Genomic DNA, 24,142 nt, shown 5'->3' on the forward strand with positions numbered 1-24,142 from the left:
GATTGATGTTTAATGTCAGCCTCCAACTTCAGTCCTTAACATTAATTAATAAACAATAACGCAACGTGTGACCAAAATTGTAACCCATCGTCTAGTTGGCGCTTATAGCAACAAACACTTTTTTAACCGCTTTGATTTGTCATTGGGAAAAACAAACTGGTCTTTCCTGTTGCTGTGTATTAATTTATGTAATTTATATTTAAATATAAATAGCTTCATTTATATAATAGCTTTATTATATATTTAAAATAGCTTTATTAATATATTTAAAAATATATTTAAAAGAAATTGTTATTCTTTTTGCTGGTTTCCTGATTGTTTCCGATTCTTTTTCCTTGACTTGGTCGCTTTTGCTTTTCTATCATCTCCTCTAGATTTACCATTTAAGTTGTTAAGTTGGGCTTTTAACCATTTAACAGAGCTGCTATTTTTAGACTATTTTTATAAGAAACTCTGCACTTTGCCTTTTAACAGGGAATTTAGCGAGGGCTTTGTTTAAAAATTATGGCGGTCTAATTTTAGGCTAACTTGTAAAATTAAAGAAATTAAGAAATTTTATATGGAAACATAGATTTATTAATAAAAAATAAAGAAACATTAGATACTAAATATCCTAAAGTTTTCACTTTCACTACTTACCTTTCACTACTTTTCCTTTTTCTTTGTTTTGCCGACGGTTTCGCATTTAGCAGTTGGACCTTTACAGTACAGAGTGCAGAGTACAGAGTTGCTTGCAATAAATAAAAAAATAGTCCAAAAATGGCAGCTCTGTTAAATGGTTAAATGGTAAAGCCATTCAACTGTGTAACATGGCGGGGTAAAGCCGTCAGCAAAACAAAAGACACCTCTGTTGAAATTGTCGGGAAACGCGATGCAAACGCAAAAAAACGCGTTTCATTATAGAGATATTAACAGGTAAAATCGAACTCAGACGCAGTAAGTGAATTAAAACTACGGAATTCATCAGAAAATTTCGAGGTGATGTCCCCTATCAAGGATAACGAAGTTAGGCTTTTCTGATAGGTTTTAGCGACCTTTAAGACATGTCAAAAATCTACGATAGGGAAATTTCTTAAAAACTTTTTATCACCAATTTAGTGTTTTGGGTATCTGGAGAGAGCCGGTTTTTGGCGAATTTCGAGGTGATGTCCCCTATCCAGGGTACCGAAGTTAGGTTTTTCTGATAAGTTTTGGCGTCCTTTAAGACATGTCAAAAAACTGCGCATGGCTTCTTTCTTAAAAATTTTTTATACACACTTTATATATTGCAACTTTTCGCCAACACTGCACATGGTAAATACAAGAACAAATTTTTTTTTTAGTTTCGTAAAACATTTCTGTATAATTTCTTATTTCAGTTACGCTTGTGTTTCTATTTTTGTTTAGTTTTTCTAATGATTTTATAGTATTCAATTATCAATTATCTTAGCAAAGATGAGAACCCAAGAGTGAAGTTAGCCCACATTTTTGTCTTCGCTAAAATGTGGGCCAGCTGCAGTGGGCTAACTTCACTTCCGTAAAGCTTTGCCAATTGAAAAGACGCAGTGGGTAATCACATAGCTGAAATTTAGATTTCGCTGTTGTATTTAGCTGTTTGGCAAAAACCGCTCATAGGTGATTACCTGCAGGTTTCTTCTTTTCTTTCTTTTTTGTTCATAATAAATATACCAACTACGCTTGTCAATTAACAGAAAAATTAGTAAATAATAGAAACTAGACAATAAAATAAAAACAAATTTTCACCATGGCACCTCGAGGCATTCGTTGTGCCTTAGGTAATCATAACTTGCGCGGTACCGGAGTGCTTATCACAAATGCGAAACATATTTCGTTTATAAAGAAAGCTATACCGCATTTCCGACCGCAAGAAAGAGTCTGTGTGCAGTGCAAAAAAGCCATGGAAAATATCTACACCAATAAGCTCAAGCGAGCAATAGAAAATCAACGTCGTACGCTTGGATCATTGAGTGTTTCATCGTCTACAACATTGTCGTCAGATGTGTCCGCATTTCAGTTAGTCAATGAACAAACTTCAGACAGGGACCCTAAAACCGGAAATGTGGACGCTTCCACGGACAGTTCAAATGAACCTACAACCAGTGCTGCCGCCGCTGCCAGACGGCAAAAAAAATGCCAGCAACAACTAATTGACAAATATAAAGCACCACAAGAGAGAAATGTTCGTCTTCCAAATGTCCAACCCTACATAAGGCATCAACAATTTATTCACGCTAATCCGGAAATAATGAATATATACCTTCAGGGCTTAACTGGCGGTTAAAAACTAGGACGGAATGAATGAAGAACGCTGTGCCAGTTTAAAAAACTCTCCTAAGGGTCGCAGATTTTTAATAATATGTATATTTCTTCGTATTCTCTCCTTATACTTGGTTGAGAAAAATAAAATTTGAAAACTTTTTATTTATTTATATTAAAACAGATGTAGAATTTATTCTTAAAGGGCCACCAAATTCATGTAAAACAAACACAAGATTTCCCTCAAAATACATTATTTCTTATTTCGTCCTTAATTAAATTATAACCACCTATTGTGATGTTACATTAATTGATGAATAATAATTTTTGTAATAAAATTTTTTTTGAAATGCATTACTCGTCGTTACTAGGTCGTTTGCGTCAACTATCTTTGTTACAATTAAATTAACCACCCGCTTTCAAATTCTTTTCGTTAACGCCTTCAAATGTATCCAGAACTCTTAAATGTGAACACATCAACGTGTAGAGATGTAGCAGACAACTTATTAACGATAGCTTAAATAATGAGATCTTATATGTACGTAAATTGATTAGATAGATACTTGGCGGACATGTAAGCGAATAAACGAAATATTGAATAACAGAAGTTCACAAACTTTATGCATTTTAAATCTTCTTCTTTTTTTTTTTTCTATACCATTTTACTGGTTTCTTACGCATTAGAAGAGTCAACCTGGCAAAACCCGAAAACCCGAAAAACCGAAAAATTATGAATTCTATTTGAAATTATTAGGTTGGCAAAAAAAACTTTTGATATGTTCCATACCTTTTCCGAAAGTGCTTCGTATACGTCAGCACAGTGGACAAAAAAGGAAATTGTAATATATGCCAACAAAGAGACGAGGAATGCTGGCCGTCCGAGTCAAGCAATGTACTATTCATTCATTCATTGTAGATGAATCATTAACTCGAAAATATTAATCCAAAGCAGTATTTATTTACTTATTTATTTACGCATGAAATTCAGCTAAAATAAATTAACACCTAAATTCAGTTGATTCTTACAATCTTTTGCTAGTACAAAGTGTATAAAGAGAATTAAGGAAATAAAAAAAGAAATGAGGAAAACATAAAAGAAGAACATTCATGTATAAATAAAAGGTAAAAAGCTTGCAGTATAGAAGCACACCCGCAGCCGGTACAGATTAGAGTTGTGAGCGAACGACTAAGCCATTACAAACTTGCAAAAGCTTAGCAATCGATAACGGTAAACAAATTCATTTAATTTCCCAATAATTATAAGATGTTAAGATTGCAAGTTAATTTAGATACGACATAGGTAAATCGCGCGCATGAACCATCGTCGGTTTGATAGAATGTAAAGAATCCGATATTAACATTAAGTAAGTGATATCATTTATATTTTTGCAAAGGATCCTGAAAAGATTGAAATGTTCGCAATTAAATCTGCATTGACCGAGCTTTATGAAGATAAAATTCCTAGAGAATGTATTCGGGACATTAAAGTTTATCCTACCAAATAATGCTGGCCAATCGATAGTAGCCTTTATTAACTTAATTAAAAAGGAAACACCAAGAATAAATATACGTTTCTCAAGTGATGGTGAGGGTAACAGAAGTAACTTATTTTCATAGGGTGGCAAAGAGACAAACGGCAAAGAGCAGTCATTGCTTTTGAAAGCATTCTATTGAATCTACATATCACCCGTAGGAACGATACCACACAACAGAAGCATACCCAAGTATTGGTCGGGCCTAGCTCACTATAGCCTTTTCGTAATGTAAGGATCATTAAGCTCCTTGGGCCATCGTTTAATAAAACCCAGTGCATACCTAGTTTAATTTAAAGAAAGCTCAATTCAAACGTAATCTCTGACCGAATAGAACCCCTAAATCGATGAACGAATCTACGTTTTCCAACTTGTGTGAATCGATGAAATACTCCGTACTGAATGACTTCCTTCTTAAGAAAAAAAGCTTCTTCCATTTGTTTAGCACCATGTAATCAAATTATTTAAGTTAGTTTGAAGTTGATACGATTGCGATTCCAAGAAGCAGGAAGAAAACAGTTTAACGTCGTCAGCGTACTTTAAGATATGGCTGGATTTAATCGCCGACGGAAGAAGAATAATGTATAGACTAAATAAAAGGGGTCCTAAATGGCTGCCATGAGGAAGTACAGATTAAAATGCTTGACATAAGTAATAAGTAATGCTTGACAAGCTTTTGTAAGGAAAATTAAAATTAATTTGCGTTAAGGAAAATTTGTATTAAATTTTAGATGATTATACCAGCTGGGCAATTATGAAAGGCAGATATGAGAAACACGCGTTATCCTTGAAAATGAAAACTATATGTAACTTGTGATGAACCATTTTTTTAACGTTTTTCTGTAATGAAGCGTTTTTCTCGGTCCGTATTATCTATCTTTACAACTCGTATAACGCAGCTGTAGCAAGTTAGTAATACATCCTTTTCGGTCGGTTACATCGGTTTTTCTTTCTTGCTTGTTTAGCTATTCAGTACATTATGAAGCCTTTGTCACCTTTATTTTCAAGTATAATCGGCGGACCTAAATTGATGAAAAACACTTGCTTAGATTGCTTAATTTCCTTAATTTGTCATTCTTTTCTCAATGTTTGATGCAAGAGGCATATGAAATTTCGCAATCATAGAAATATGCAACGGGGATTTCGCAATGTAAATGTGTCTTTCTGATCGCCATGAATAACGAAGGCAGTTCACCCAGCGACGCCTCAGTGAGCTCGAGCTTTAAATTGGATTTTCAAGTTTCAATATCATTCTTTGTATGTTGTCAAACGCGAACGATCAAGCTAAATGGTATTTCAGGCCATCCTTTTCGTGAGAAAAAAATTCCTGTCTCTTGCCATGTGGAAACTTTCGGGAAACCAATGATAAAATTCAATGGTCACAGATTATTAGATTAGCTTTTTGGCCATTATTTTACATATAGCTTATTTTCAATGAACCCAAAGTCCAATAGTATCCATAGAATCCTATATTAAAAAACCACATTTTTTAGCTTGGATTACATAGAAAATCAGAATAAAATTAAGATTATTTTATAAATTGTTTTACTTACGCCACATTTTAATGTCACATCAACAAATTGCAGAGAATTAAATAACGCTTTAAAGGTGACTCTGACATTTTTCATATTTACGAGAACCCATACACTTAACGGTGCCCACAACAAACACAAACATAAAATTTCGGGACCGTTGTCCCATGCCACTCAATCCTTGTGTGGCTAATTTGACAGTACTCGGGCAGCTTGACTCGAGAGGCCTGACTTGAATTGAAATCTTCACGTTATTCCCCTTATTGTTGCTTAATATTAATATTGCAAGTGTTTTACTCATGTTCACAATGACTGGTTTTTTTACTCCTTTCTCCTTTCTCTTCTCAATTCTTTCCATTACCTTTAACATTGAGTACTAAGCAATACAGCCTTCTAGTCATCTCTTATATTTTACGTTTATTTTGGAAAAATAAAGTGAAAATCGTACACTTTTACAAAAGTATAATATTAAAAAATATTTCCAAATGAAACAAATCAAAAAAGAGGCCCAAAAAATTTATCACCGTATATCACTCCGATCAATCGGTTGCAATCCAATGCCCTGTACATGTGTTCATATCGTACTTTAGAGGCTAAAAATAGCCCACACGCGTGCAGCGTGCTTTGCTGAAACAAAATCATCATCATGCTATTGTATTTTTCTAATCAACATTGTTTCGCTCGTCAATGCGAATACATGATGCAAAGATAAAAGTTGATCATCTACAAGCAGGTGGGATGCAGGTTATATGTCCAGTTATGTAATAGATAAATTCATGCTATCATCTACAATCGTCATCAATCGATTAAAGTGCGTGACACATAACCCGCTTTCTTTGAAGCGGCATAAGTCCCTTTGAGGCGAACAAAGTGCAAATTTTTATCATTTTACTTATTTAATGCAGCACATGTACCAATCGTTTTCAAGTCAATCAAATGCAAACATATCCGTACAATATAAAATAGACTTCGAAGAAAGATATTGAAAGAAAGTGGCGGAAAAATCGATCTCATGACCGTAGCAGTTTCAAGTGTTTTTGTTTACTTTCGATATTTCTTTATTTGTAAATTTCTACTAATAACGTTTGTTCAAGAAAGAGATTAATGCTTAAAAATGTTCTTTTGTAGGTGATTTTTTTATAAACTAGTTGAAAATCATTTCATTGGTGTACTTATGGGTATATTATGGCTTTGGAAAGTGTTGGTCATATATTTGGGAGTGTGCATCTGTGTCGACATACAATTATATAATAATAGACAACTAAAAGTGTTTAAATACTTTTGCGATTTTAGTAATTTTTTCAATTATCAGCAATAATAGCGATTTCTTAACTTTTGAAATGTTGCACATTTTTTAACAATCCTAAAATTTTCTACTTTTGCTCTTTATTAGCTTTTCTAATTAACCTCTTTATAATTTTTTTTTTTAAACCCATCTTGGTACTTGACATCTGTCTCGGTATTTAAGTGTATATTTCTTCCTATTAATCTTCGCTGGGGTGATTTTCGCGACGTCGATATTGCTTCGAACTTTTTTACAAAAACTCTCTGAAAGGTTCATCGAAGTTATTGTGATTGTTAGCGTTTTCGCTGTTACCCGTACCGCCATAATTGCCACCGCCATTGATAATGATTGCAGTTTGTTGTTGGTGTTGTTGATGCTGTTGCTGCTGCATAAATATTTGCTGATCGTGATTTGTCATCATCAAAGGTTGGGTTTGCGCGTGATGTACATGATGCGATAAAGTTTGATTTTGTATTTGTATTGTAGTTGTAGCTGTTGTTATTGTGGATTGTTGTGGTTGTTGTTGTTGTTGTGGTGGTGGTGGTGGTGGTGGTGGTTGTTGTGCCTGCTGTTGTTGTTGCTGTGGATGATTTGAGTGCTCTGCTAAAAGACTGCAATTATAGCTGCTACTATTTCCATTGATAAGACCATCGTCGTAGCACGCTACCATTGCACCATTTACCGTTGCAGCTGTACTAAGTTGCATGACATTTGCTTCTGTCTCAGCCGAATTTTCCAAGGCGTTAGCTTCTCCGTTCAATATTATACCATTCAAATCTAGGGCGGATTCTTCGTTACGTTTTGCAAGTATTATATGCGTCAAGTTAATTATGTAATTTTTAGCCAAAGTTAAAGTTTCAATTTTCGACAGTCTTCTCTCCATTTCCACATGTGGTATAACTTCACGTAATGACTTGGAAACAAAAAAAAAAAAAATAAATAAAAGAAAATTATCTGCAATTCACTGAACTTTAAAGCGTTAAGAACAGAACGTTGTACCGTTAAAAAAAGCAATTAACAACATTATCGTCAGGCAAGGCCGACTACTAGGTATCCTACACGACTTCGCCTAACATAGTCATTCATTAATTTTCGTGATACTACATCAAAAATTCTATATTATGTTTATGCAAACGTATATTTCTCATGAAAACTCTTCTATGGAAGAATCTTCAAAGCGTCAATTGATGTGCTCCATGTTTAGCAAACTTAGTTTGCTTGTTAAAGGTTTTAATTTTATTTTCGGCTACTTCCTTACTTTTCATGATAGGCCCTATCCACGTGAGTAGCGAACTACATAGAATCGTGATCACAAAGTCATTGTTCGCGGATTCAAATCTCAGTGCGATAGAGTTGAATTTGTACTAGTGAATGGGTTCACATCCATTAGGCTTCGACAACCACAAGACAAGACGTTATATGGGGGGAGGTCGACATAACGGTCTGGTCATAAAATGAATCTGGTCTTAAGTTCTGCATGTAACGTACATCCGCATAGACTTAACCAACATCATTTATGGTAAAGGATATAAGAAGAGTGACAAAAAGAAGAGAGAATTATACTCAGCTTAAGAATTATTATTAATAGCAACTATCTCAAAATAATGGAGGTATAAGCTAACTTGTTAACTGTTCGCGTGTCAGTCTTATAACCGAAGCCCGGTTTCCACTGACATGATTTTAAGCCACATATTTTGTTTTAATTATTTCTTATCATTTATTAGGAAGCTCAGCTCAGATCATAAGATTTAGATTAAGATATAAATGTTACGTGAGGATTATTTACGCATTGTCTACTTAAGATTATGGTACGTGGAAAATCCCTCGAAAATGTAAAATGACAATTAGAAATATTCACAGTACAAAAAGTCGGATATAAGGGATGTTGCCTTAGTTCTCTTAAACAGTGGCGTGCACGTACGTACGATTCGTCCGAGCGCCTTGTCTGTATGCTTTTGCAAAGAAAAAGCAAAAAAAAAAACTGTAAGGAAAGCAAGGAAAGAAATTATATTCGATCGCAGCCGTATTTTTAACTCTCACCGCCCTTATCTTCAAACCGTAGGATCATTTACAAAACATGGGCGAAGATGTTTGTCATTATACCTGTTCTTGTTTATGAGCACTAAGCCACAAATTCAAAAAGATCACTTTTTTCCTAGCTTTTTCAATTCACAAATTCTTTTTTTAGGTGATGTACACGTTGAGAATCAAATTTGAATGCAACTTGGCCTACATATGCGTTAAGCACATTTGTAAGTCTTCCATAACAATAACCTTGATAATGCATTGCTTTATATTTCGCTAAAATCTCTCCACCTGTAGTGCAGGGTCTATTAAGTTTGCGGATGCATGCATTACTCAGAAGCTTTTAAGATAAATCCCCCTTTTTTTAAACTGGTTTAAGATTTTATGACATCCTATCCTCCCGCCTGTTCGAGTGTAACAAGTTAAACAGGTTGCACAAGTAGCACAACCAAAAGTCACTCCCTTTATTTTATCGTCAACTTAAAGTTCACTAAATGAATGACGTTTCCTCGAAAGGGAGTATTCGTGTGAAGACTGGTGCCGGACACCTCTGAGTTACTTGCCGCAAAACTGCCATCCGTCAATTTGAAGCGTGTTAATATTTCCAAATTGGCTCCATCTCAACCTAGGGCTATCTTGTCTTTGAAGGCTTTAATTACGAATAAGAACATGGAAATTTTGTTAAATAAATCAATGTGATCGCTTGGATCTTTAATAGCGAACTTTATTCTTCGTGAATAAATGAAATTGAAATACGCATTAGGTAGTTCTTTCACACGAAGAAGAAAAAAAGAAGTGTGTTCTCAGGTCCAGTAACCTATCATTTACCAAAATGTTAGGGGCCCAACTCAAAAATTCTTTCTATTTACCTAAATTCAGGGAGTACGGAGTTTTCGTGTTTGCTTTTTACTGTTTAAAGATTGATCTGCATTTGTCGGACCTTTTTCACAATTCTTTCAAAAAGATCGATTAAATCGCGCTGGTAGTGGTGTTTTAATAGCCATATCAGCTGTTTTTCTATCCCATTCGTTTCATTGTCCTATTCCTCTCGACGTTGAATTTATTGCCATTCGGGCGAAAATTGGTAGTAGGAAGTTACATGTAACCTGTTTCTATATTCCGAAATGTGGCCGAAAAATCGAAAGTTATGACGGGATCATAGTGTTGAGGTACTTCAATTTGCTACAAGTCACCTGGTGTTACAATGATAATTCAAGCTGTACGGTTTCCGTTTCAACATTTGATAGAGCTATTTTGTTTTTCAATGAATTCTTTGATCGAAATTTACTTCAATACAACCGTATTCCCAATTGTGACCTCAGGCTAAAAATCTTTGCTTTGCCAATTTCCGGGAGGTAGTTGCAAATTGCTGTCCACCTTATAATTTACCTGAAGGTCCGTATCATCCAGCAATTCGCATATTCTTTCATTTTAGGTAGGATATGCCCGTTGAACCACTCTAACATGTCAGATCTGACTTGCTCAAATAAACAATATGATTTCAATAAAGCCAATATTTTACTGCTTACATCTCATATTTCCCACATTATGCTCGATTTTTCTAATGTCATCGTTTCATAATATATTAAACCTAGATATTTCTACGTCCGTTCCGAGCAGACAACCGACCCTTCGAAGTAGGTTTATCAAAGTAGTTAAACACTTTAAAAATCGCAAAAATAAACTTTACAAATAGTATATGAAAAGTGGCTGGGGGGACGATTATTTCGGCCCTCTCCTGCAAGGCATAGATTTAATTACCTGAACCACCAAAATTATTACAGACACTTTCAGTTGATAAAATCCTCACTACTTATTAATCCTAAATATCTTTATAAGTTTGTCAACTTCAAAAAAGGAATCTCCATATGTCCTTCTAATGAACCTTTGAATGGTTCCGACTCCTTTGGTCATATTGAAACCTCAAATTGCTTTGCTGAATAATTCCGACGAAAATTTGGAACGGCTGATTCCAATTTAATTGATAATTACCCCTACCAAATCACAAACCCGGTTTTGATTCCCAACTCGATCATCTCCGAAAATGACGTTTTACCAAAGTTTGAAGTCTCTAAAATATAATTGTACGAGTCTGATGGAGTCCCATCATGTATAGTCAAATTGTACTCTGAAGAGGTATGTGGTGTTATCTCAAAGATTTTGAATTCGCCCCCGAAAATCAGGCGATGCCCCCTTGTGTTGGAAAAGTAGCATCCTTATTCCAGTTCACAAATGTGCAAACAGACATCTCGTCGAGAATTATAGACGCGTTGCTAAGTTATATATGTTACCTAAACCGTTTAAACGAACTGTTAGTCAGGTTTCCTTTTTTAGCTTTCGCTATCAAATCTTATATTTTTCCATTTTAGCGTGACGTTCTGAAAGAAAGATTAACTGTTACGAATCTCTCAAAGATTACGTTTTAATTTGCTAGATTCGCGTTAGGTTTCATTAAACGGTGGTCCAAAGAGATTAACGATCCTTACATTACGAAAGGGCTATATATGGGCTTAGTCAGACAAATAGGTGCTGTGTATAAAGCAACGCTTTTGCTCTTCGCAACTTGTGTTAGGACCCGCTTGTCTCTTTACCTCCCTACGAAAACCATCTCTTGAGAAACGTAAATTTATTCTTGGTGTTTCCTTTTTAATTAAGTTAATAATGGCTACTACCGGCCATTCGCCAGCATTATTTGGTAGGATAAACTTTAATGTCCCGAATAGTTTCTCTAGGAATTTTATCTTCATAAAGCTCGGTCAATGCAGATTTAATTGCGAACATTTCAATCTTTTCAGGATCCTTTGCAAAAATATAAATGATATCAATTACTTAATGTTAATATCGGATTCTTTACATTCTACCAAACCGACGATGGTTCATGCGCGCGATTTACCTATGTCGTATTTAAATTAACTTGCAATCTTAACATCTTATAATTATTGGGAAATTAAATGAATTTGTTTACCGTTATCGACTTAACAAAACATTTTAACTTGTTCGAAAACCACTGGCTGCTTCTTTTTTTATAAGCTGAAAAATGCAGTTTAAGCTTAACTTCACAACATTTCATAGCGCGCAAAATTTTCCAACGGTCTTAAAGTTTTTACCGGAAAAAGAAACCTCTAAAGTATGATTAATTCCTTTCTAATACCTTTAAAAAAAGCAGACAATCTTTTATCTTTATGTCTTCAATGCAACATATTATCACGATCTCTCCTCGATAGTCACGTTTACGTAAAGTCTATGGATTATTCGCCTTTTTATACGCTTGCATAAATTTTTCTTAAGGATTTGTTACGTAATCTCAATAGTTTGCAATTTACCTGGAAAGCGTCATTCAAGCTATGCATACGCATGCGTTCTCGTTCATTTGATTCCAGACGACGTAAATTACGTTCCTTTGCATTTAGCGTTCCCTTACGGCGACGATTTTGGCTTGTTCCTGAAGAAGAGTTTCTGCCACGACTTGAAGGTCGTGCACTGCCGCCATTACTACTGCCACCGCCCCCACTTGTATCATCGCTTTGCGAACTTGAATCTGTCATTTCCATGTCATAATTATTGCTTAACTGGAAAACACATGAAGCATACGTATGTAGAACGCACATATTCCATGTAAATTTTCTTGCATAAGAAAGAATTGAAAATATGTAAAAGCAATAAATAAAAAAACTGTAATAATATTCAAGCGATTGTTAAGTGCGACGTGTAGGGGAAGTCGTTCTAATTCAATTTTAGCTTGAGCGTTTAGCATTGGCATAGCACGTCGATAAAACTGCATTGAAAACTTTAGTTTTTTCAAGGTCGTCTCAATTTTTAGTTATTGGGGTTGTTAATATGTACGGACCAAGAGCATATATAATTCTGATTATATTGGAAAAGTTTTTGAAGAAAACAGGCGGAACGACAATTATATTGTATGTGAATGAATCCATTTTAGCCAAGCACGACGCTATAATTTCGCTAAATATTGGTTCATTTATTCATGCATTCAGGGATTCAAAGAGATCTTGTGCAATACATATCTTGCTGTTGATTATTAATATCTCTTGACGAATTATCACGGCGTTTCTTCTGGTGATCCATAAATAACTTAACCTACACATTTCCCCCGGAGTTACTATATATTGCGTATACTACATGTTGGGACTATTCGTCATGTAATTGTATTAATATGCTTTCCTCTTAGACGAAGTTTACGCTTGGATAATAAGTACGCACACATATATGTACACATACCATGTATACTTTAGCTCGTACCTGTGACGATGTTCTTCGACTTGCTCTTCTTATTGGTCTTGAAGATCTAATGTTATCTGGTGAATGCTGGCTTGTTTGTTGCTGTTGTTGTTGCGGTGCCGTTGTCAATGATGTCACCGGTATTGATGCAGTTGTCGTTGTTACTGTTGTTGCTACCGCTTCTGGTATGTTATAACTAAGCATTTGTTGTGGCTGATGTTGTAATTGGGTAAAATCATGTGAGCCCATTATTTCGATTCCTTGACTGTCATGAACATTCAGTTTGCACATCAGTTCGTAGTTCATTTTAAATGCTTGCATGCATTGTATAGGAAACAAAACAAAACAATTTATTTTTAAAAATTTATGTTTTCTTGTTTTATAATATGCTTACCTATAAGGGATACTTGGAAACCGATATAACCACATATGTAGATATATTATGTGTGGGAATGCTGAATTTATCCCAAGATTGGCTTCTTTTACATTGACTTTATGATTATTAGAAAAATATATTATATGTCGTTCGTATAGTACAATTTACTATCTATCAGAAATACGGTCAAAATATGATGACAAAATGCTTGGAATGACTTTTCCAAACTTAATGGAGTCTTGGTTTTTACCAGCGAGCGTTTGCTGAAAACAGTCAGTACTATATGAGACCAGTCATCCTACTACTACTACCACAGCAACTTTAGTCTATTCTAAGTCAATTATCACTCTTTACGCTGCAATGTAAGCGATATCATCGAAGGATAAATATCTTAGTTTAACTTTGAGTTCTCATTGTAAGAACATAGGTACGCTCACCCGTCGGTCAATCCTTTCCGGAACTAAATCAGAACAAAACATTTTTATTCATTCCTTCAGAGTCAATCATTTTAAGCCTATTTTAACAATCCCATGTCGTTCATGTAACGATTCGTCAAGATCTTCATTATTTGATGAAACATTTTTCTTCGGAGCATCCTTTTGAAATTTCTAACCGAGCAATAGTTTCTGAAGGCCACATCTGCGTAATATGGTGAATAGGCGTGTTGGTTGAAATCCAGCGGGTAAGAAAATTAATAAATATTAATAATAGTATTCTTTACTTGTTTTAATTTACTTGTTTCAAAAGGTTCCAATTTACTTGCTCAAAAAAGTTTTTAATCAAAGCAGAAAAAACTCTAGTCCTAATATTCGAATCAAAGTCAAAGCCAAAAAAAATAATTTATTTGAAATTAGATGTTCTCATAAAAAAAGTTCCTGTAAATGATTTTATGCAAATAAATTGTAATTTTGAAAATAAAAAGGAAACGAACATACTCTAAGGAATTCAAAAAAAATAAATAAATAAATAAAAAGGAATTGTTACGTTTCAATATGTTTAGGACATCATATATGTTCGGTATTTCACTTTCCGTTCATCGAAACTAATTTTCGTGATATTTTCTTAATATTATCTCTATTGAGCACAAATTACGTTAAAAAACGTCGATGTCAGTAAGACTTCGTTTAAAATTAGTAAACAATTGAGAAAATTTTGTTTTGGACCGAGAACAGTTGCCGTAACCATTTTGAGGCGAATGTTGAGTAATCAACACGCGTTATTTAGATTTTTCTTTTGACTTGAAAACCCGAAGAAAAATGCCACGAATGCTGCTGTAACTCGTAAACAGAGATGAGATCTGAGAAAGCGCCGTTTGAGGTTAAGCGTGATTTAAAAACAACATGGCTTTTTGCTAGAGATGATAGCATGTGTCACTTGCGGTCCGATTGCAAATAACGAAGTCCGAACTTTAGAAGTAAACTCCCTAAGCCGACCCATCATAGTGATGACGGTAATAAAAATGTGGGTGGTTTCATCGGTAGCTTCAAAGAACGCATTGAATTGCCATATGTTATTAGAACACGAGGGAACGGCGTTGATTAAAGCAGTCGTGTTGGAGTAATGCATACCAAATCATAATCAGCTAATTCCCCTAAACTGAGTTGTCAAGCATAATCAGCTCTATCATTTTCCTGATCACCTTTTGTTCTTCCGATGTCGTATCCAATTATTAACTAACGTCACCCGCTTTTTTAACAGGCAATGCAATGCTTATCGCATTCGTCGCGTTTTGGACACAGAATTGAACTTATTTAAAATCTCTTCAAAATTATTTTCTTCTTGCATACAGTTTAAAGAGATCACTTTCACATGGTGAAGTCACAGCTTGTCAAAAGCAAGTAAATGAAGTAACGCAATTTCTTAAAGTAACGATATTTTTATGCATCTTATTAAGTTTATCGCATAACAGCCACTGTGTTAAGACTTTCTCGACCTATTGTATATACGCATACAGATATGTAGAGTAATTCAAAAAGTTCGTATAGTAGCGCGTTTTGCAATGAAGTCATTTCCATCTAATAATGGAAGATACTTTCGAGCTACTGTTTGCATGTGTAAATGTATTGAAATGAAGTATTGCTCCGGTCATTAATTTAATAGCTGATATTGCTATAAAATTGGAAGTGATTTCTAATGATATTAACGTTAGCAAAGCAAAACATTAATTGCTGATAGACATTTTCGTACCACTGTATATATGTGACCGTTAACTTAATCGCTTTACAATTATACTTAAAATGTTTTTGAACGGTGTTAATTTGAAGTTAACTCTCTTCTTTTCCTTTTTGCCTCCCGACGCTCTCGTAAATGAAAAGTTCACCAACACATCATAACATATTTAGACCTCTTACAAGTGTTTATTGTTAACAGTAAATGCAATTTTTTAAGTTGTGTACTTACTTCTCTTCATAAATTTGAGGACAAGCTGAGAGTGGTGGCTAAAACGAATTCAGCACATAACACATAAGTTTCCTATTGGATGGGAACATTCAGAGAGCTAAGTATTTGAAACAAATCAGCAAAGACGACGAAAGTTTTAATAGCCAATTTCTTTTGTTTTACGGAATATGACGAAGCAAAAATAAGGATCGATCGTTTTTTCGAATTTTCTTCCGAAAATCATTATATTTCTTAAATTTGTTTACCTTTTATTTATTCTATATTAAAAGTTTCCTTCAAACCTATGTTCCCAATAAAAAAATTCTGTTTGGCCGTTACTATTACAATAGAATTTCAAGTCTACGACATTTTTATCCCAACGATCGAACTTCACTTCTGCCAATAAGAGAATTTGAACTCCGCTCAATTATTACTCTCATGATAAAAATTCACCACAATTTTGCTATTATTATAATAAAATAACATAATTCCTCAGTTAACATATAATGATAAAAAAGTGATTCTATTCGACTAAAAATAAAATTTAAAATATATTCGTTATTGTTTTAAAAATAATAATTTAAGTATTATCGGCTATTTTTTTAATAATGATATTATAATAATTTTAATTCTATTCCATTATAAATATAGTAACAAGATTTCAGATGTAATCAGTAATTTTTGTTGTAATAAAACTGCAACTCTATTCAGCTTTGTCATTCCATAATCCTCCATCTGTTCTGTTCACTTATCGTTCTAATACAAAGAAAATTCAACACTAATCGATTCTTAACCCTTAACGAACGAATGCCGCCATACGTGTGATATTTTAGGAAATCTGTTAGGTTCGGGCTTCATTTTTCTGAAATTTTCACTTTGGTATTTCTTTGTATGGGCTTGTCTTTTTATACACTACCTGTTATTACTATAAGCTTTCATAAGATCCAACAAAGCGATACTAATTACGCACCTTTTCTCGCTCTGGAAATAAAGCACTTAATTTCTTAAGAATTCTGTCCACCTACTGGTCTTTACTTTACAAAATGCGCTCGCTCGTTAACGGTAAAGTCAAAAATATGATTTCAACTCTGTTTAGAGTTTTAAAATTATTGGCTTAACATTAAAATCTTGCTTGTTGTTGCTCCATAAATACCTTCAAAGTGTTTGCAATGATGTGAAAAGTCATGGGAACTATTTAATTTTGTTTTCTTATTTAACTCCTATTTTAATAACCAGTAGGAAAATATCAATTTTCTCTATTATTTTTCTAAGAAATTTTCAACCGACCTTAAGGCTATTTTGAACAATTCATAAGAAAAATTTGTTTCACGATACAATATTCCCAACACGTACTACCGCATACGATTTGTCCGTTAGTGTATAAGCATATCTAGGTGGATAAGTAACGCGTACTATTGTATAATTTCTTTGCGGAGAAATTGTAACCTTATAACCTCATTCGCTTAAGCACTAGTATGGCTAGAAGTAGTACAATATTTAAAAAAATCGAAACCGTTAGTATAAAAAAAGCCCTGCAGGAGATTTCATTGTGATAGCAAGACTATGCAAGTAAAACCATAAGAAAGCGTCACAAAAGCTGCTATTGTTAATACAACGTTAAGTAATAGTTTCGCGATGTGCTGTGCTTATGTGTTAAACGCGCTTTGATTCTTGCGATTATTAAATAAGCAGGCGTTAAAAAAATATGTTTCATAGCGGAAGCCTGTCATCCAAAATCGCTGACATAACGTTGCGATCAAAATACTCTGTTAACAACTAAGAGACCTTGTAAACGATCAAGTACCCATTCCATAAGTTATGCCATTCGGGGCCTTCATTCGTCAACTGATTATAAGGAAATATTCGTTTTAGTGACAAGTGTCATTTGCAAAGCGTTTGATCAAAATCAATTATCAAGGGAACTGTAGGTAGCAATAATTTGCCGTAAAAACGCATTAAGCATACTTTGGTAAGTAATGAAAGGCTCTACATCAGCCAAGGCTAGGCTTGTCACAAAATTCCGAAAAGTCAGCTGCAATCCAACTACTAATTCCATACCAAGGTATAGAAGTCGAACTTAAAATATATGTTTTTATGAAATGTTCTAGATAAAATAAGCGCTCTAACTATGCTGACACAAACGGGTTCTTTTTGATTTGTAAAGCAGCATTTATCCCAACCACACATTACACTTTGCACTTCAAAAAAATAGTAAACATTGCAAGCCAGCAAGTTGGATCGCATACAGAAGTAATACATAAAAGGTAATCAAAAGCATATATTTAACAGGAGTAGGTTACGGGAGGACTGTAAATTGAAGCTTATTAAAAGCACAGCGTATTAGAAAATTGTGCTATATTATTGGGACTTTCATCAGCATAGATCAGCATCTTGTGTATTTGTACTAATATCCTTAATTACAATGGGATCCATTGTTAAACTGGTCACATCTACCTCACGTAACTGTTCTTTCCAAACTTAATACCCTCAAAATTAATACGAAAATTTTGAAAATTTTATTAAGTAACCTGACCCTATTCACAAAGGCATGATCTTAATGAAAAAAGAACCATCTTTTACTTCAAATAAAACTTTCTGATTATGATTATCTAAGGATTTGTTGTAAGAGCATAAGGCCGATTTATACTTCTTTGAAACAATCCCAAGGTCTTACTTAATGATCCTTTATTATTACAAACAATTTCAAGAAACGTGAAGAAAAATATGTCAATAAATTTAGAATGGTTTTGTAATATAGAAACTTTTAACGAGTTAAAATTAGTCAAACGAATTTTCTTGTTATTAATGAGACCAGGATTTAGGTTGTTTTTTCGTAACTTCGATAAGAACGTACGCTGATTTCCTTACTAATATTTATTTTTGTGAGAGATTTAGAGAAAAGATTTAAATATTTTTATGTAAATATCAAATATATATTTATTTTGATTTATATATCAATAAAATATAAATTTTAAAATATAAAATGTAAAATAAAAGTATTAAATGTAAACGCAAAAAAAAAAAAAAAAATTTATAAAAATTACATTAGGTCGATTCGATAATCGACGATTCTTCCACTCCATTATTCGCTTCTTATAAATTTGAAAAATATTAAGACGCCAGAACACTTCCACACTGAATTATAATTTCAAGCTGATCAAGAACATAGGCACTTTATGGACGTTTTTCTATACACATACTTGCGGTCTTAGAAATAACAACAGCAAGTAATGGGGCCAATCGTTGTACTCTATCGCAGAAGAACTTTCAACGTCATGAGAAGGAGGCTTCAAAAGCAAAATAACCACAGATTTTCACCATTTACGTTACAATACAGGTGTCTCCATTCAGCAAGTTCGCTCAGTTTCAAGCCAGACGGCGTTCAGCCCTCAGGGATTACAAACGTGAAAATATGGACAGACGGACAGCCGGAAAAACAGACATAAGTAAACGGATAGAGAATTTAATAGTGTTTAAGAATATATTTTGAAGCTTTCTTCTTCGCATTAAAAAAAATCAAATTTCAATACTTTATAATAATGGGAATCATCGAGAGAATATATGAAATTTTTATCGCTTTATCTAACGTAGTTTATAATTAACAAGCAAAAAAAGCTAATTTCTTTGCTTTGAAAATAGAAGTATTCTCAATTTACGTGGTGCTGTGGTCGAATCGTGTAAACGATTTGGCCCACTTTCCAATTTCCCAATGTCAATTGCCTTACAGGAACCAACGTCACCACCATTTTTTACAAATTTTATACCGATATCTTAATTTTTGCCACAAGGAAAAGATTTGCAACGGACAGGTGGACAGCGGGACATGCTTATATCGATTCAGAATTTGATACTGATCGGGCTATAATTTGTGTGACGGCGAAGTTACCGTCTGGATCTTGCAAACAAATAAAAAAATGATATACACCCACCTTTCGCTGGTAAATTGAATTTCGTAATTAAAAAGCTAAAGCCTCTTCCAAACTACACTAAAACGATTTCTTCATTTCTTAACTGGCATATAACGGATATTATTCTGCAATATTTTCAAAGAGTTGACAAACCTTTAAAGTAATCCCATATTGAGTTAGAGGCAAAGACGGTACAAAGTCCTTATTTGTTCTAAAGAAATGAAAACTTGGATGCAATTCAGATTGTGGAAAGGAAATTCTCGTTAGATTTCGAAGAATTGACCATTAATTATAAGTGTACAAATGCACCAATCCATTTTCAACTTGAACTTTGTTAACGATCCTAACCTCCTTACGAAATTTCAGCACGGCATCTGCTGAAATTTGTCGCTTATTAACTAATATTTTTAAGAATTTTTCGAAACTTATATTCTTTGGACATTGTAGGTAGATTTGCATAAAGCTTAAGCTTTTTCATACTAGACATTTGCAATGGAATGAAAAAAATTAAAGCTTGGCTCTCTGTAGAGATTTTTTATAGCTTTAATATTCGCCTATAGGGCCATCAAAAACACAGAGATAAAAGTGACTAAGAACCTTAATTCAAAATCTCATCTTAATTAAGAAATTATGGAGGTTCTTGTGAGCTTTTTTCTTTCGCGATTATAACAGTAAAGCAAGCCTCTAGTCTCTATTTCACTAGTACGAAACCAAGTCACTTAATTAAAGAGACTTTTGATGCTTTATGTCCAGAATTTTAGTCTCACTTGGATTGAAATTAAAAGCTATGCGCTGCGAGATTTTTTTTTAATTTAATAATTTATTGCACTCGATTTTTCTTGCTTCGAATAAAAGCTATATTTATTCACAGATTACTTGGCGTTATATTGTGAAGCAAAAAAAAAAAAATGTTGAATTCAAGTTTTTGCTGGAATAACAGAGAAGTTGCTCACGCTTTTCATTAAAATGTACTTCAAGCCTTTTTTATTTTTTTATAATTAAAGTAAGGAAAGAATTTTTCTTTGTTTTTTATTGGTTTTATTTATTTTAATTTATTTAATTCTTTTATTTTTTTCCTAAACACGGAATTTTAATTGAATAACACGAGTGACCATATTTTTTATGAGTATGAGTGATCAGCAACCAACTTGCGTCAAAGTACAATATCAACTAAACGGATGCTTACGAAACCGGAAATAAAACTGCCACTTGTAGAATGGCCGACGCAAAACGAAGGCAACAAGTGATAAGCGCTCAAACAAACGAATTCATATACGAATTGTCAGCAACAAGTATTTCGGAATAACTGTTGCTTCTTCAATGATTTTGACGGTAACGATTTACGCAGTTTAAAGGGTCTCCTCATGAAAATGGGTTGGACAAACTACCCACATTTTATGCCCGATTCAAACTGCGCATGTCCAAACTCAAAGACGGGCAAATAAGGTAAATGAGTGAAATACCCAACAAGTGCCGAGCCGCGTTAAGAGCGCATATAGCGCATATAGCGTATGTAAGCTACATACGATGGTTGAGTGATGGTTAGTTCTTCTGCATGTTATCATAATCATTATCATCATTATTATCATTATCTTTTAATGCGCTGAGTGTAAGTGTAAGAGCGTTTTGTTTATGAAAATAACATTTAAACCGCGGTGCGGTAGAGTTGCTTTTCAACTTCATTAGATGAAGTTTTGTTTAGCGCGCAACACAATCATGTTTATGAAATTCGAACGACTGCTAATATGTGCAAACAATGTTTACCCAGTGTCCTTAATCATACTCTCTTACTGTACATCTAAAATCACATATGCCTATATGTAAACGTATGAATGTAGAGAATACTCAAACATTCGGATTTGGAGGAAAGGAACGCATTCAGTCTGTATCTATGTTTGTTGATACTGTGTTCGTCTGTGCTAAGTTTTTGTTTGTCTTACATGGATGTGAATTTTTGTTACACGCACGTGCTTATGCTTGCATTGTATCAAAGCTTGTTAATATGGTTGCATTTGTGACTATGAATGAATTCGTCTACAGTTTTGTTTACATTTCGATATTTCATAAATCAGAAAAAATCTAAATTAGACCACAATGACTGTCATTAAAAAAGTTTCCTTTCAAACATTAAATTATCTAATCTACTCGTAAGTGCTCTTACAGACATAGGCGCAAACGTACATACATATTATATATTATACTAATACTAAAAAAATTTCCTTTCTCAAAAAAGATAAATTCATTTACATATAATATATATTTTCATATGTGTTATTACAATTTATCTCTATTTAGTATTAAAAAATGATTTACAACGAAAAATTTTATCAGTATCGATTAAAGTATTTGGTGGTGATCGAAATTACTGTCATTACTGGAGAAACGATTTGAATCGACTGAGAAATAATTCCGAATATAGATTCACACAAACATGATATACATAATATATATATAATATAAAAATAATTAAATAAAATAATAAATGAAAAGGCAATAAATGAAAAAATATACAATATATATTACAATATTTATGATATAAGCGACCAATCGGTATATTTTCGGCGTTCAAATGAAACAATGTGAGAATGTCATCAAATTGCTTTGATTCTTCAGCAAAAATTTCATTAATTTCATTACGCTTTTTACAGCGGTTTTCGAATTTATATGTACCATGTTTAAAATAACCTGCTGCCTATTATTGACTCATCATTTAATGCAAAACAATTTCCCTGTAACAATCTTACGACGTGTGGTAATAGGTGGCTCTCAGATGGAATTAAATCTGTGGAATTTTAGCTAATTTGTTTAACGTTCTAAGTAATTCCACCAGTATTGCGAATATCGTTTAGAATACCTATTATTTACATGCACTCGAAAGACAAACGCAGGAATTTCTATTGGAATAGTAATTTTAAGTCCAATCAAAATAGCGTATTTCTAATCGAAAAAGAAATTCAAATCGCAATTTTTTTCTAAGAGATTCGCGTAACTGAATATCCTGTAACAGATATTTTTTAGGGACTGACTGGAAGGCATATTTTCAAGACCACATACTAATACTAATCCCAACTTGCCAGAGCGAAACTTTGTTTTTAATTTTGCTGAATTGATTCGTGCACGTGCACTCACTCCTAATTAACACATACTTAATCAATGTCTGTTTGTTGGAGCTTATAACTGAACCGTAACAAATACAAATTTCAGTCTCTTTGGAATTCTTGTTCCAATTAGTTTTTCTTTTTTTATTAACAATCCCCTTCTGCAATTTTTATAATAAAGAACGCGCTTTAGGTTATGGTACTCAAATGAAATAAAAGTGCTGCAAAAGCAAAACAGAAGATCCGATAAGCGCGAGAAATGTTAATTGAGACATGCCTTCTTCCAGTTTGCTTCCAACGGTCAAGCAACAAATACACGATGGCCGATGGACGATTTAGCTTCAAGACTGAACAAACAGCAAACTCTTACGTCGTCTTCACTCGACATGACTTCTACCTCCAAAGTCATAATTGCTACTTCGGAGTGACCAGTGAGGAATGCCATAAGTTGATCATCCCACGGCAAATGTGTAGAAATATGGGTTAAAAATTGACTCCACTTAAAGGCAATAAATAAATGCCGATCGTAAGACTTTTGTTATTATGTGCAAGGAATAGTGTATATATCCAACTTTTATGCTACTAAGTCGCTTTTACAACTTTACCTTTAAGTTTTTGAGTAGTTATAAGATTATTGAAGCAACCAAATATGTTCTTCTGAAAGAAATTTTAGCTCTTCAAACAAACTTGAGTACTTTTTTGTTTCAAAAAAATTCCTAATGAGTTGAAATTTTTAACATTTCTTCTTAATAATCACTTCCACACTTAATATTAAAATTTGCGTTTGAACTTCTAATGAAATGAAAGTTCTTTAAGTTTACCTTTCATGAAGTCTGAGCTATTTTTTGTGCAAAGGAATATTGTGTGCTAAATGTTTTTATAGGAAGAGTAGGATTAGTTCCCAGCAGCATACATATACACCAAAATGTTTATCTAAACAAATAAGAGTTTCATCTAAAGTTCCCCAGGCTAATCACGTTGAATCCTAAACATACTAGCGGTTATTGTCGTATATTCTCTTGCTCTGAGTCGTTCAACAAGGACGAACGGTATTGAAAACAATTCGCAACGAGCCGAGTTTTCGACCACTTCCCATATAACGCCTTATTTTGAACTACTTGTCGTCTTTTCTCGCAATAGTTCGGGCCTGTGCATCGCTTAATTACCTAATGCGTGGGTATTGTCTTAAAGATAAAAGATAAATTCTTGAAAAAGCAAAAGTATCACGCATACATTTGATAATATCCGCGCGAAATAATAGCAGACAAGAGAATCTCGATCCAGATTGTTAATGACGAGGCATTCTTCTCAAGAAAGGAGATCTTTTTGATGAGATTTTATTAAAAGGATTTTTTTGGAAAATTTATAATGCAAACGATATTCAAAATTGCAGAAATAAATACAACATAATATTTTACATATATTTTAACTGCCAACACCAGCATAATATAAAGAACTACGAGGGAAAGAAGACAATTTATTTAATTTTCTTGTATTCCTTAAGGCAATCTC

The 24,142-nt window shown here is 33.6% G+C and overlaps 2 protein-coding genes across 2 annotated transcripts; one reads left to right on the plus strand and one right to left on the minus strand.

The window, feature by feature from the left end:
• Positions 1–1,608: 1,608 nt before the first annotated feature.
• On the plus strand, positions 1,609–2,544 carry LOC119640571. Its single transcript, XM_038038700.1, has one exon. It carries the CDS (start codon positions 1,745–1,747, stop codon positions 2,279–2,281), a length of 537 nt encoding a protein of 178 aa, XP_037894628.1. The 5' UTR covers positions 1,609–1,744; the 3' UTR covers positions 2,282–2,544.
• A 4,030-nt stretch (positions 2,545–6,574) lies between these two features.
• Positions 6,575–19,709, minus strand: LOC119640587 (protein dimmed). The gene is made up of 6 exons (XM_038038737.1): positions 19,686–19,709; positions 13,264–13,884; positions 12,891–13,183; positions 11,954–12,199; positions 7,197–7,518; positions 6,575–7,136 (listed from the first exon to the last, which is right to left on the minus strand). Exons 3-6 carry the CDS (start codon positions 13,173–13,175, stop codon positions 6,856–6,858), a joined length of 1,134 nt encoding a protein of 377 aa, XP_037894665.1. The 5' UTR covers positions 13,176–13,183; positions 13,264–13,884; positions 19,686–19,709; the 3' UTR covers positions 6,575–6,855.
• Between the last annotated feature and the right edge of the window lie 4,433 nt (positions 19,710–24,142).

The sequence above is a fragment of the Glossina fuscipes genome, unplaced genomic scaffold (genome assembly GCF_014805625.2).
Source record: "Glossina fuscipes isolate IAEA_lab_2018 unplaced genomic scaffold, Yale_Gfus_2 121, whole genome shotgun sequence".
NCBI classification, from domain to species: Eukaryota; Metazoa; Arthropoda; class Insecta; order Diptera; family Glossinidae; genus Glossina; species Glossina fuscipes.